At 41.1% G+C, this 15511-nt stretch overlaps 1 protein-coding gene across 6 annotated transcripts in view; it reads left to right on the forward strand.

The window, feature by feature from the left end:
• COLGALT2 (collagen beta(1-O)galactosyltransferase 2) overlaps positions 1-15511 on the forward strand; it is a 100838-nt gene that overhangs the window by 39718 nt on the left and 45609 nt on the right. Inside the window, exon 2 of one of the 6 annotated variants that reach the window (XM_058430640.1) lies at positions 14449-14795. The exons of the other annotated variants lie outside the window; for them this stretch is intronic. Within the exon in view, the coding sequence (XP_058286623.1) occupies positions 14725-14795 (71 nt within the window). The 5' untranslated portion in view covers positions 14449-14724. The remainder of the gene's footprint in view (positions 1-14448; positions 14796-15511) is intronic. 6 annotated transcript variants of the gene reach the window in all.

Below are 15511 nucleotides of genomic sequence, written 5' to 3' on the forward strand. Positions count from 1 at the left end.
AGTAAAGTAATCATTATGCTTGTATGTAGATATGATTATCTACAGAGAAAATGCAATAGAATTTGCAGATAAATTATACAAATTAGTAGAAAAATGTAGCAGAATTCACATATGAAAGTCAACTGCATTTCTGTTAGATACCAACTAACAGAGTCCATTTATTTAAAAATATTATTTATAGTAGAAACCAAAAATGTAAGGTACCTAAGAATAAATCTAACAAAAATAATATCTTTATGAAAAAATTCTGAAACTTTATTAAAAACATTAAGGAAGGCAAAAATAAATGTGGAGACCTAGATGTTCATGGATAGGAAAAATTGATAAAGATAATGATTCTCTCCAGACTGACTATTAATTTAATGCAATTCTAATAAAAATCCCAAGAGGATTGTTCACGCACTCTGAGATGCTGATTATAAGCTTTATTTGAAAGAGCAAAGGACCAAGAATACTCAAGTCATTCAAAAAGCAAAACAATAAGATGAGGGGACTTTCTATCAAAAGACATCCTAAAAATAGTGGACAAACAACCCATAAAGTGGGAAATTATTTTTGCAACCAACAGAGGAGTAGTATTGAGAATCAACCAACCAACCGAGAAATAATGTAGAGAATCAACAAAGAACTCATGAATAAAAGAGAAAAATCAAAGAACCTAACAGAAAAATGGGCAAAAATACAAACAGGTTTCACAAAAGAGGAAGCACATGAATGACCATAAATATATGAAACATTCCACCACCTGATCAGCAATAAGGAGATGCAGATAAATACCACAATAATATATCATTTCTCAGCAGCCAGGTTGGCAAAAATTTTAAAATCTCACAACATTCTAAGCATTGCTGGGAATATATATGCAACAGACACTTGCATATACTGCTGCTGGGACTATCAATTGGTGCAACTACTTTGAAGACAATTTGGCATTCCCTAGTAAAGTTGAACATGTTCAGACCTATGACAGATCCAGGAATTCCACTCCTAAATGCACTATTGTTCATATACAGCAGGGGATACATGCAACAAAGGTCATAGCAGCATTGTTTGTAATTGCAAAAATCTGGAAATATGCTAAATGTCCATTGACAGTAAAATAGATCACTAAATTATAGTATAATAATACAGTGAGGTATTACAGCATTGGCAGTGAATTTATTAACTACAGATACAAGTATCAACATGTGTAAGTTTTAAGTCAGTGTTAAGCCTACAGAAAACACATGTAACATGAATCTATTTATATAAAGTTCAAAAACAGCCTAAAGTATAGTTTGTTTGGGGTTATATACATATGTAGTGAAACTATAAGGCAAGCTTGTCCAACCCACGGCCCATGGGCCACATGCAGCCCAGGACGGTTTTGAATGCAGCCCAACACAAATTCATAAACTTTCTTGAAACATTATGAGGTTGTTTTTGTAATTTTTTAATAGCTCATCAGCTATCGTTAGTGTTAGTATATTTTATGCGTAGCCCAAGACAATTCTTCTTCTTCCATTGTGGCCCAGGGAAGCCAAGAGATTGGACACCCCTGCTATAAAAAATACTAAGGGAATTAATAACCAAAAATTCAGACTAGAGATTATTGGCCGAGAAGGAAGAGGAGTAACTAGGGAAGGCACAAAGGGGACTTCAAAGAAATCTACTTCTTAAGCTAGGTGGTATGTACAAGGGTTCATTTATCACTCTCTTAAACTTCTATATAATCTTACATGATAAAATTTATAGTAAGACATAACAATTTATAATGTCTTACCTATACAGAACACTGGGGGGGAATCTTTTTTATTTTATATTTATCTTCACAACACCTCTGTTAAGCAAAATGTGGTTTTTTCTACAGAAAATAAACTTGAGAAGTAAATTGATTTGCTTGAAATTCCATGCTAGGTTGATGGTGGGCCTGTGGCCAGACCTTAAGCCTCTTGTTCTATAGAGCTTTTTCCACTGCCTACCCCTGATCCACGCCATGAGTTTATTTATTCATTTATTCACTTGTCCATTCACTCATTCACCTCATGTGTATTGACCCCCTTCCTGACTCAGGCACTATACCATCAAAATTCTTTCAAGGATAAGCTCAAGAATGTAAAAAAGCCTAAGTAGTTAATATGTTGATTGCCTGAGTGGCAGTGCCCTCTGGGTGCATATTCACCCTATTTATAATAGGTCATTCCCTCAACCCATATAGTATTTACTTTCTTAGGGTCTTGGACACCTGCTGTATGTCCAGACCTTCAGTTTCTCTCAGTAGGTATTTCTCACTTGAGGGAGAACTGCAGGCTTCTCCAATTAGCACCCTTGCCCTGTGTTTAGAGAAGGCCACTGCACTGAGGTTTTAAGGCAGATAAGCAGTGTCAGTTGACAGGTCCTCACCTCTAGGCAGGCGTTTGTTCACGAGGTGGGGAACTTACAGAGCCTGCAGGAATGTCAAAACATTTACTTTTGTCTGCGGATAGATAACTTGGCAGAAAATACCCCTTTTCAGAGCTCCAGAGTCCAAAAAATGTTTTGAGCTAGGTCTCCTTGTTGCGTCTTCATGGAGTTTTCTGTCCATTTTGTCTCATCAGTCCTGATTTTTAGATGTCTTTGTTCAGCACTGAAGCCCAATCACTGTCTACACCTTTAAATCGCCTTATCTTTTTTTTTTTTTTTTTTTTGAGACGGAATCTCGCTCTGTCGCCCAGGCTGGAGTGCAGTGGCGCAATCTCGGCCCGCTGCAAGCTCCGCCTCCAGGGTTCATGCCAATCTCCTGCCTCAGCCTCCCGAGTAGCTGGGACTACATAAATCGCCTTATCTTTAGGTGGGCATTCCAGCTTCTAAGGATTCTAAATATTATCACTTCAGCTTTCTGCCTTCTCTTTTTCATATAGATTTTCTTCTGTTAGCCTGAAGGGATCACAGGGTGATTTCCCCGAGGGTTTATCAGAGGTGCAAGGAAGGGGTGGGAGAAGCCTGTGCGCCTCCTCCCCAGCATGCAGGCCCGCTGTGGTCCAGTGCGGAGCTGTTTATTTTCTAACATTTATGGCCTGTCTTTCGTGGGCCTGGCAGCATACAAGGCATTGGAGGTCAAACCAGTTGGGACAAGACTAGAAAAGAATACTGTAAGATTTAAAATACAAGAAACACAAGATTCATTTACTTAGATAACTCAGATAACAGAGTTTAAAAGAACAGCACTCAATAAAATTGAAAAGTTAAAAACATATATTACAGTTGGGATTAAATATAAGGACAATAAATAAGGAGTAAAAATATAATAATAAAATGGGGTATACGTAATTTTTAAAGTAAAATGTAAGATTCAAAAGGAGAATAGGAAAAGATGACAAATTAGAATACCCCATAAAAGTGCAATTAAAGGGATAAAGAAAGACAATAAACTTACATGTATTAAGGTAATTGGAATATTTTAAGTAAATTGGGATATTAAAGGGAAAAAAATGTGAAGAAAACCCAAAGGTTTCCTTAGAAAAACAAATAGTCAAACCAAAAAAAGAAAAAAAAAATACACACCGGCTGGAAGCAAACATACAAGGTAGTATACAAGAAGCACTTGAGCGCTTGCTAGCCTGACGTGGCTCTGGCTTCCGGAGGCTGCGCCTCCACTGGCAGAATGTCCTGCTTGAAGAACTCTCTGGAAGCTGCCTAGGCATTTCTCCTGTTCCTCTCCCTCCACCCGCCACTCACTCAAGAGGATGTTTATTTTACTGAGTTTGACACGTTTGTTGTATTCTACTTTGCTAAGGTTTTAAGATTTTTGTTCATCTATGTTCAGACATGACTATATGTGTTTTGAACTGTTCATTATAGGTTTGGAGTTCAAAAATCACTTTTGCCAGTGGTTAGATTTTTTAAAAATGTTTGGTTGTTTGGGAGATTTTTTTCTTCAATCAGGGCCAAATGCCTTTTATTGGATTATAGCACTTATTTCTTTTATTGATGAAGTACTTATATTTGTAATTTTCTTGCTACAAGTTTGGAAATTTTATGTATTCAGAAATGACTATTGATATGTATTCATGTTATTGTTTTTCTTCTCTTTTTTTTTTAATAATAAGTTTATCCTTTTCATATGTGATTTCTTAGTCTTTACAACAATGCAAATGTGGAAACTAAGGCTTATAGAGATGTTAAGTAATTTAGCCAGGATTAAATAGCTGAAGGGTTTCGGAAGTCACTTCACCATGCCACCTTCTGGTTAAAATGGAATTTATCTATAGGCAGTATAGTCAGATACACATGGCTTTATTTTCTATTTTTTAAAAATCTGACTAGATATAAGATCCTTGATTTTATGTCAGGTATTTTGCTGTTACTCCCCATAAGACCTTACCAAAAAGAAATCTCTTCATTCCTTGCTTTTGAAAATTCACCTTTAATTTCCAGGTTAAGGCCAAGTGCAGTGGATCACACCTGTAATCCAGTGCTTTGGGAGGCCAAGGCAGGCGGATCACCTGAGATCAGGAGTTTGAGACCAGCCTGGCCAACATGGTGAAACCCCGTCTCTACTAAAAAGACTAAAATTGGCTGGGCGTGGTGGCACGCACCTGTAATCCCAGCTACTCGGGAGGCTGAGGCAGGAGAATCGCTTGAACCCGAGAGGCAGAGGTTTCAGTGAGCTAAGATCATACCACTGCACTCCAGCCTGGGTGACAGAGCAAGACTCTGTCTCAAAAAGTAATAATAATAATAATTTGCAGGGTTAATTAGGCTTGAATTATGGATCCATTACCTACTAGCTTTGTAACTATTTTCTCATCCATAAGATAGGGAGAATACTTACTTCCTAGGATGCTGTAAGAATTAAAGGAGAGGCCGGGCGTGGTGGCTCACGCCTGTAATCCCAGCACTTTGGGAGGCTGAGGCAGGCGGAGCACGAGGTCAGGAGATCAAGACCATTCAGGCTCACACGGTGAAACCCCGTCTCTACTAAAAATACAAAAAATTAGTCAGGCCTGGTGGTGGGCGCCTGTAGTCCCAGCTACTTGGGAGGCTGAGGCAAGAGAATGGCGTGAACCCGGGAGCTGGAGCTTGCAGTGAGCCAAGATCGCGCCACTGCACTCCAGCCTGGGTGACAGAGTAAGACTCCATCTCAAAAAAAAAAAAAGAATTACAGGAGAAAATGAGTGTGATTTATTTTACTGAATCCTTGTCTTGAGTGCTACGTTGTACCAAAAGGCTTCTCTTATGTCTTCATACACATAACAGTCCTGATGAAAGTTTTGGTTCCTTTTGGATCCTCTGCTGAAGAAACTTGGGTCAGCGAGTTCAAATCTAGCTCTGGTAATGCCTAATTCCCTCTCTAAACATCACGATGTGGGAATGAAAATAAGAATTTTAACAGTGACATGTTCTAAAATAATTTACAGAGGCAATTGAAAAATTAGGAAATTCTGGGGACATGAACTTTGAATGTTGGACTTTGTTGGCTTCCTTTACATGGCACCTCCAAAAGAACATGGTGACAGCTAGAGACTAAAGCACGCCTTAGACATGGCCTGACCCGGGGCTGGGGAAGGAAGGGTATTCAGAGCTGACCTTGGTCTACTTGTTCCTCAGGGAGGCATTGCGTCCTTTTTTGGGTCTGAAAGGGAGGTTGCAGCCTTCTCCCTGCATTGGCTGGAGCTGGACTCTGTTTATAATGATGCATACCAAATCCTCTTGCTGGATTTCTAATTTGGCTTAAAAGACACACCCCAATGAAAGCCAGAAAGAAGAATTACTCACCTGTTGCCATATTTACCGTCTACCACAATTATATTCGCTTGAACCTCTGTCCTGGCCGGATATTTCCTGGGTGCTGCCTTCAAAGCAACTGATTGCATTCCCCACTTCCTCTTAGATAGGTTACTGGGCTCCCCTGGAGCCTTCAGCAGCTTAATACCAAACAGCATCTGATTCTTTCCTGTTTCCAGAGCCCACAAGAAAGTCAAACTTTCCAGATATGGATTATGAAAGAGAGAGGAAGTGCCCCAAAAGACATTTTGTCTTCTTTATCTGAATGTGTGTTTCATTTTTACTGGTGAAAAATACATATTTTAAATATTTAGAGTTTTCTTTTAAAAAGTGAGGATGGTATTTTTGCATCTAGTTATTCATTTAGCAACCCTTTACCCAGTGCTGATGCCAGGCACTGTCCTGGGCTTGAGGATATAGTGATGAGCAAAGATAGACATATCCCTGCCCTCCTGGAGCTTATAAACCATTAGAGGAGAAATAAATTATTGAGTACCATAGAAATAAATGTAGAATTACAACTCTGATAAGTACTAGAAAGAAGAGATACATGGTACCAAAAACCTTATAACTGGGGGATTTTACCCATTTGGGGAGGCTGGGGAAGCCTTGAGCACCTTGGAAGTCTAGAACCCAGTATCCGTGTCCTACCTTCCAAAGTCACCAGATGAAATCTGGAGCAAGCTTTTAAAAAGCTAGTGCATCAGGCATCCTTTCAACTGATAACTCTATTCACAGCAAGAGCAAAGATTCTTAAACCTATCTGTCAGAGACCAGATAAACAACTTGACTGAAAGTTTTGAGAAATATTAAAGAGGTCAGTCAGTCAATCATCATTAGGTGCCATTCATTCTTTAAGACATCATTGAAAATTATGAGTGCTTCGTTGACTATGTTTCTGAGGCGCGAAGATGGCCCATGACCCGTGGGGACTCTAAGCTAACTTAAATGATCCGTGGTTGCAGCAGTTTTACTGATACGTAAAGCCTACTGAAATACCTAGCACTTTGAAGACAAAGTTAGAATTTACCCTCTACTGTCTTTAAAAGTATTTCCTTCTGTTTTAAACTTCACTCCAAAGGACAGCTTCAAAGCAAGCCTCTTAGAGTAGTGGTAGATGGGACATCATGAGTCCAGCTGTCTGACTTATGTCTGGCTCTAATTCTTACTACCTCTGAGACTTTGGACATGACGTGTCACCTCTCTGGACCTGATTTTCCTCCTCTGTATAATGGAGATAGTAAGAATACTACATCATAGGGTTGTTGTGAGGATTAAATGAGATGTTACTAGAGTTCTAGGTCAATGCCTGGCCAGGAGTGAGCACTTAGCTCTCACTGCTCCCCTCTCTGCAGAAGGGCAGTGAGTAGTAAAGGCAACAGCAACACGTCTATATGCTGTGTATTTATGCGTGCTCCTCTCCCAGGAGCAAGTGACAAAGCCACACAGACCCTGGGAATGTTAGGAGCACACGGTGTTCCTTCCCTCTGACTGTAGTTTTCCAGAATAGAAATGGAAAAAAAAAAATACCATCAGAATAGCCTCCTGTTTGCCCTGACACTACGACTAAGTAAAATAACTCAAAACTCCTCAAAAATATGACTTGAGACTCTTCAATTTACTGTGGGTGTGAGTCTAGTATATGAACATATATCTAACACCTGCCAAACTGTAGTCTCCTGCAACATCCCCCCACCGCCGCCATGTGAAGGAACCACAAATGAAGTGATATGGGAAGGCCAGACTGAAAATTTCTCAAAGCAGGTAAATTCAAAGCAAACATTTTTCTCTCCCTCCTGAAAGGGCCAGGAGTGTTGTTCCTGGAACCCGGACAACAGGTATTGGATAACAGTGACTGACTGGGCTGACATTTTTTTTTAGTCAGGGCCAAGTTCTCATTCTGGGATACTCTGTGGGAAAACAGCCTTGAATTCAGTTTGTAAATTTATACTTTTTCTCTTTGTTCACATTTCTAGTCCAACTTTCTCAATGGGGAAACAAATACTATAGCAGAGAAAAGTGTGATGGCTTTAAAAAAAAATCAAAATGATTCATATGCATCTAATATTGTTCTATTACAGATTTGCTTCTGCTTTTCATTAAGTAATAGACCCTTAATAAATATAACCACTTTATTTTCGTTCGTGTCATTGATTTATACAAGCATTTATTTGTTCGCTTACTCATTCAACAAGCACATGTTAAGTGTTTACTTTGGACACATGCTCTGGGAGGTACAAATGAAGTTATGAAGAAAATCGGTCGGAATGTTAGAAATCACACCTTTCCCAGAAAACCCAGACTATGTGGCAGCTGCACCTGTGGATGGAATTGGAACTGAATAAAATAGGCCAGCACATCATGTATATTTTGAACATTTCCTCTGAGGAATCAAAGAATAAATCCATGCTCATGCTAACAGCAATACCTGTCACAATCTGGAAAAACACGTAATTTCAGAGAATTATAAACCAGTTTATTTTTTAAAGGAGGGCAAGATGCTAGGGACCCAGGAAAGGGGGTCACCCCTCTTCACTGTGTCCTGTACCTACCCCATCCCTGACAACTGCATCAGCCCTAACACCTTATAGCCATCTCGCCCTCTTGGCTTGTAAGCCCTAGCCCAACAAATTTACGTGGAGTTCCACAAACACATCAGACTCTTTCATCCCTTTCTGCCTCCACATATGTTGTTCCTTTTTCTGGAACATTCTTCTTTCTACCTTCCCTTAATATCTGCTCAATCTTCAAACCCCCGTTCAAGCCTCTGATACTTTGAGAAGCCTCTCGTGGCCCTTCCCACACCTTTCTAGCCACTCCCTCCTCCCTGGCACTTGGAGACCTTGTCATATATCCATCATCAACAATGTCATACTGAATTACAGTTATTTATTTACGCATCTGTATTTCCTGTCCAGCTCTGAGAAACTGGGTGCATCTTGATGTGAATGACAAGGCGTTGCTTTCCAGCAAGTGCCATGATCACCGGCACAGAGGAGATGCATAGCCAGTGTCTGTTGAACTGAGGGAACTGTACAGGTGTTTTTATAGTTCTTATTAGGCTAGGAGTTTGATGTGAAAGGAACCATTCAACAAATATTTATTGAGCACACACTGTGTGCGAGGCGCTGTTCTAAGTGTTAAGGATGGAGCAGTAAACAAGAGACAAATGTCCCTGCTGTCGTTGAGCCTAAAGTTTACTCTTTAAGCTGGACGGTCATAGACTCAGCTAAAAATTCTATTACTAGGGAAAAAGAGAACTGATGTTGAGATAATTAGCAGTCCTTGCTGTACATTTCTTTCACTTTCTCTTTGTTTAATGGACATGTATATCTTTTATTCTTAAAAAATGGTAGGCTGTGGTAATTCCAGTTTGTTTGCCTTAAATGCATGTGTTGAACTTTTTCGCATGTGTCTTAAGAGACTATTCAACAAGCTGTCTTATTTCTTATTTGAGGATCTGTGTGTGTGTTGGGGACAGCCAAGGGAAGGCCAGCTTTCAAGGAAAGTGTTCTTGAAAGCTCCTTCACATGCTGTTGGCTCCTCAAAATAACCCAGTGAGCTAGGTAGATGCAGCAGATGTTATTGTCCCATTTTACAGATGGAAAAACAAGGCACAGAGAGTTCAGTACATTCATTAAGATTACAGAGTTAATTGGTGAAAGAGCCATGCCTCCTGACTTCATACTTTTTATTTGATTAAGGAAGTCGTTAGCGAAACAGTAGTGTCAAGGAACTCAGGATTAATAGATAACCAAAATATTTATTGTCATTCTTAGCTGCAGTTTTTTTCCAGAAAGAAATGAATCAAAGTAAATCTTTCTACACAGAACATGGACGCTTCCTTCGGCTTTCTCCCAGTCCTCAATCCAAGAGACCACTTGGCCTTTACATTGTCACCACAGTTCAGCCAGTTCTCCTCCAGAGAACAGAGCAGGGAGATCCTCCTGTCAATAATTGCTGCACGTAGGAAGCCCAGTCCTTGGGCTGTGACTTTCCCTGTGGTCGCGCTGACTCCAGTTCCCCCATGACCTCGTGTTTCAGAGGCTCCATGTTTTGCTGTAGTATTGCCCTGCCAGGCACCATTAGGCAGTGCTGGACATCCCTCCTCAGAGTTTAATCATCCATGTCCTGTTTCAGCTGCTCCACCCAGCTCCTCTGTTGAGACCTGACACTTCTCACTTCCTTGCAACTGCCCACGCATTCCCGGGCCCTTGCATCTGCTCCTCTCACGTACAACCAAGATACTCATGAAGCAGAGTAAAGGATTCCTCTTTGCCACATTGGAACAGAAAACTGAGAATTTCAGAAATTAAGAAAAATACATATCAAAGATCAAGTATAAATGGAAAGAAAACAATCTTTGGAAGAAAGTCTCTAAGCCTCACTTTCCTCCTCTGTAAAATGGAGATAATAATACTTACAGGAGAATTACTTTAAATGTTAAAGTTATATACGTAAAATGGTCAGCTTACTGCCTGGAACATAGTAGATTCTCCACAAAGGGTAAAGAATAAAATAAAATAAATTTTCTTCTTTTTCCATAGTATTTAAAATTTGAGCAGCCATACTCAAAGTAAATGAAACCATACGTTCACACAAAAACCTGTACATGAATGTTCATAGCAGCATCGTTCATAGTAACTAGAAAGTGAAAGCACCCAACTGTCTATTAACTGATAAATGGATAAACAAAATGTGGCATATCCATACTATGGAATATTATTTAGCCATAAAAAGAAGTGAAGTACTGATATGTGCTACAGCATGCGTGAACCTTGAAAACGGTATGCAAAGTGAAAGAAGGCAGACACAAAAGGCCACAATCATATGATTCCATTGATAAGAAAGGACGAGAATAGGTAAATCCATAGGGACAGAAAGCAGAATAGTGGTTACCAGGGGCTGGAGGGGTGAGAGGTGACTGCTAATGGGTGTAGGGTTTCTTTTTGAGGTGATGGAAATGTTCTGGAATTTGATAATGGTGATGGTTGCACAACTAAAAACCACTGAATTTTATACTTTACAAGAGGGAATATTCGGTATGTGAAATATATCTCAATAAAGTTGTTAGTAAAAAGTTTGTGCAGCAGTAATCATGTCTTAGTTGCTGTGCAATGAGAAGAGGTATGTACGGTGTTTGCAGGAAGTGTACACTTACACTAATTCCGTGGTGCCGCCATCATTTTTTTCTTCTTTCCAATTCTCTTGATATTAGACTGGTTGAGAGAATTACTTACACCTTGCTTAATCTGTGCGTGTTTGTCTTTTCTTTCTCATGGAAGATGTTTTCTGTTTTGTGAAAGCAACAAAGTGATAGTATTGCTATCCTCCCAGCCATATTTGAAATATTTAATTACTGAAATATGTGCCCTGAGCATGTGTGGATAGATGGACCTGGGCTATTAAGAGATGAAATAATGTGTTTTTTATGTTGATTTCCAGAGACCTCCTCCCAGGGTGGAATATTTTCGTGGCATTTCAGCCTAAAAGTTTGTACAGGTTATAAATAGACTTTTATCTCTAAAAAGTAGATGGCCAGCTTCTCTTGAAACAATTTGAAAGCCTAGCATTTCTGGGCACACATTCCAGTGCAGCAGCAATCAGTTGGGGCCCACATGTGCCTATTCTCAACAGTCCTCCTTTCACACTGTTGGCTCATACATGGCCCATTTCACTTCTTTGTTATCTGTGCTCAACCTTTACAGGCATTTGGGTTGGATGGGGAGACGTTCCCTGAAATTATTCATTCATTCACTCATCAAACTCATGATAAGTGAACTCTTAAGTACTGGGACAGTCCCTGTCCTCAGGGAAGAAAGTCAAGTAATGAAGAAAGAAATAGAACCAGTTAATTATAACACAGGAGCAAGCACAGTGCTGGAAGCACGGCAAGCTAGTGATGCATAATTACAGATAGAGGGTGTCCAATCTAACTTGATGGGTTTGGAGGTGTAGAGGTTCAGGACTCCTGGAGAAAATGTTTTTGGATCCTGCTGTGTCTTCTCTTTAGTACCAGTGTTACATTTAACTAGTAACTACATGTCTTCAGGGTACACCCATAAAATAAAGAACTTAACAGAATTGGAAAATCCAATAAGGATGAGAAAAGGGGCCGTGATGAGTGGGTGAAAAGGGTGGGAAGAAGAATAAACAAGGGCCAAAGGAGAACGAAAACAGGAAGAGGGTAGATAGACAAAGGAGAAACATATTTGTCTTGTCTCAGACGCTCCCACTGATATTTTCATGAAATTCCAAGGGCTGTGACTCCAAGGAAAATTATGCTGAAAGTAAACCTAAGCAAAGCTTGTAGGGAATGGATGAATCTTCCCATTTTTCTTTTGTTTTTTGCTAGGGCATTTCCATCCTGTCGTCCTGAGATGATCATATTGGTCATATTGATCCATATCCTTTTTTTTTTTTTTTTTTGAGACAGTCTCGCTCTGTCACCCAGGCTGGAGTGCAGCAGCGCAGTCTCGGCTCACTGCAAGCTCTGCCTCCCGGGTTCACGCCATTCTCTTGCCTCAGCCTCTCTTGAGTAGCTGGGACTACAGGCGCCCGCCACTACGCCCGGCTAATTTTTTTGTATTTTTATTAGAGACGGGGTTTCGCTGTGGTCTCGATCTCCTGACCTCGTGATCCACCCGCCTCGGCCTCCCAAAGTGCTGGGATTACAAGCGTGAGCCACCGCGCCCGGCCCTGATCCATATCCTTGACAAGGTAGAGAACTTCCAATTTGACAGATGTTTCCTGGTCATCTACTCTTTGTTGGACAGGTGTGGTGGGGAGCCTGGGGTGGGGGGGGTGGGTGTTAAGGGACGGATTAGAAGGCCTAAATAAAAAGGCCAAGCTCTAGCACCCACCATTTGCATGACTTAAGCAAGTCATAACCTCTAATCCTCAGCCTTCTTTTCTATAACAGGGCAAATAAAGATAATGAGTAACTTAGTTAATCATAAGGCTAAAAATGGGTTAGTGTGTGACATAATGTTGAGAGGTTCTTAACACAGAGAAGAAAAATATATCTCAGAATCATGAGTACCAAAAATAGCTCAATTATAATATGCTTAATTGTTTATTAATTTTATTGAGAGATGATAATGGGCTTTTGAATTGACTGTTAACTGGTCAATCAGCAAATTTTACCATCAGGAAAAATTTAGGGATGCCATTTAGGGATGAAATTGATTGGTTGCTTGAATTTCTAGAATCAAATATTTATTTTTACATCACATATACCCAGGCTTCAGGTGTGTTGTGTCTATGATTGTTTCTGGGATGAAATGGGGCATACTGAGGAGGGATGTTGAGGAAGTATAAACATCAATTTTGTTGGTGAGGAGGTTTTCATGAGAAGTGAGTTTTTCTGATTTCTTAGTTCATTGGGAAGAATTGCAACTAAGTGACTTGGTATGAATCGGATCTAGGAAAAGGGTTTTTGTGGGCGGAATCCCCAGACCCCCAATCCATATTCATGTCCTTAACCATATCCATATCTAGTTTCCACCCAGAAAAAGGGTTCCAGATCTTTAGACAGAATTCTACCCGGTAACCAAGAAGCAAGAATCAATTGGCATATTTTTCTGGAGTGGCTGAGCATGTCTCTGCCTTTGGCACGTCTGCTGCTGGGGAGGCTTTCCTTGAGACTGGACACAGAGGTGGCGGGACTTGATGATATGACCTTTCTTGAAAATGAATTTCAGTAGTTGCTTTCATTAGTGGAATTTTATTTTTAGGTGGAGCTCTTTATTTTCTACACCAATGAGTCTTCTTTGCTCAATGAAAACAAGAAGCATCTGAGAGGGTAGTTCAGTATTTGAAGTCTTGAATTGGAAAATTTACCTTTGCCAACTCACTAGTCATGGTGAGGATTGTCCAGGTGGTGACTAACTTTGTTGTTCATTCCACTGCCATTTCCTTGAGCCTCTGGGGAACATATTTTGCAGGTTCTCAGGCAGCAAGATCAATAGATCAGTCGCTGTCCAGTGTTGTTATCCTGCTGCTCCACCAACCGCAGATCTCTTCTATAGTGACAGAGGTCTAGACTTTCTGGGGTGTGGCAGGGAAGCTGAGGACATACCGAGTCTCAGTACAGATGGAAGTGATCAGAAGTACCATGTCCTGGCTGGGCGCGGTGGCTCATGCCTGTAATCCCAGCACTTTGGGAGGTTGAGGCAGGTGGATCACCTGAGGATCAGGAGTTTGAGACCAGCCTGACCAATGTGGTGAAACCCCGTCTCTACTAAAAATACAAAATTAGCTGGGCATGGTGGTGCATGCCTGTAATCCCAGCTACTTGGAAGGCTGAGGCAGGACAATCACTTGAACCCGGGAGGCAGAGGTTGCAGTGAGCTGAGATTGTGCCATTTGCACTCCAGCCTGGGCAACAAGAGTGAAACTCCGTCTCAAAAATAAAATAAAATAAAGGAGTACTGTGCCCTCAATTTCCGTGTCCCACCTGCTGAGAGATCCAGTCTTCATCTTTAATATGATTCCAGTGGCCCCATGCTTACCAATATGAGTTTAGCCCTAACAACCTCAGTAGGACTTGTGGTCAAAATAAATGAGTCAGTTCTAATTATTTCTAGTTGGCCCTGAGTCTTAAGAGGCAAGACTTAGAAATGAAAACTAACTTCTGGAACAAGGAGGAATGTCAGTGTTTTTAGACATTGCCAGATAAATCTCAATTTTTTTTTTCCACAGCCAAGCAGTAAAGCTGTCTCATCCTGCAGACATGTTGACTTCTTGGCCTGCTCTTCGTGCTCCCTTCCATGTAGCAGTGACAGTGCACCTGTTGACCTGGGAGCATCATCAGCCAAGGGGATCCCTACACGTGCTGTGATCACATCTCCAATATGTGTTTCCCTTAGTCCTAATTCAATTTTGAATCCGAGACTCACGGGCTTTTGCTAACTTGCACAGCTGGAGAAGAGGAAGAAGGAGACATAGGAACCAAAAGCAGAATCAGAGGGAAGGCAGATGGGCAGCATTAGGGTGAGAGGTGGCCAGTGTGGATGTGGCACCTGTTTCTACCAGCACTCCCTTTTCAGGTACTAGCTCCAAAGAAAGCAGGCCAGGACTCATGGACAGAGAGGTGGCCAACCGTGAGCACTGAAGCTGTCTCAGGTCCACAGCTCCCCTAAAAGTGGAAGGGAGAGACTTTGGTGACTGGCAGGTACCAGGGCTCCTTAGAGGTAAAGGAAAGTTATTGTCCCAATATGACCTTCAAAGAAAATTAAAAACAGCTCAAGAGCTGAGCTCTCCTTGCTGTCTTTATGTCGTTGTTGTTTTTCTTTTGAGACAGAGTCTCGCTCTCTCACCCAGGCTGGAGGCTGGAGTGAAGTGGCAGGATCTCAGCTCACTGCAGTCTCTGCCTCCCGGGTACAAGCAATTTTCCTGCCTCAGCTTCCCAAGTAGCTGGGACTACAGGCACGCACCACCACGCCTGGCTAATTTTTGTATTTTTAGTAGAGACAGGGTTTCACCATGTTGGCTGGGCTGGCCTTGAACTCCTGATCTCTGGTGATCCGCCTCAGCCTCCCAAACTGCTGGGATTACAGGCATGAGCCACTGCGTCCAGCCTCTCCTTGCTGTCTTATCCTGAGTCAGAGAAACCCGGGGAAGAGAGAGTGAGTGGAGGTGTTGATTTAGGTGTGAACCCACTCTAGTTAGAGAATTGAGGCAAAGACTGAGCCGTGTGAGCCTCCCGGAAACATGGTCACCCAGCCAGCCCTTGTTTGTGTTTTCACAATCTGTGGTTTTCCAG

The sequence above is a fragment of the Hylobates moloch genome, unplaced genomic scaffold (assembly GCF_009828535.3).
Source record: "Hylobates moloch isolate HMO894 unplaced genomic scaffold, HMol_V3 SCAFFOLD_18, whole genome shotgun sequence".
Lineage (NCBI taxonomy): Eukaryota > Metazoa > Chordata > Mammalia > Primates > Hylobatidae > Hylobates > Hylobates moloch.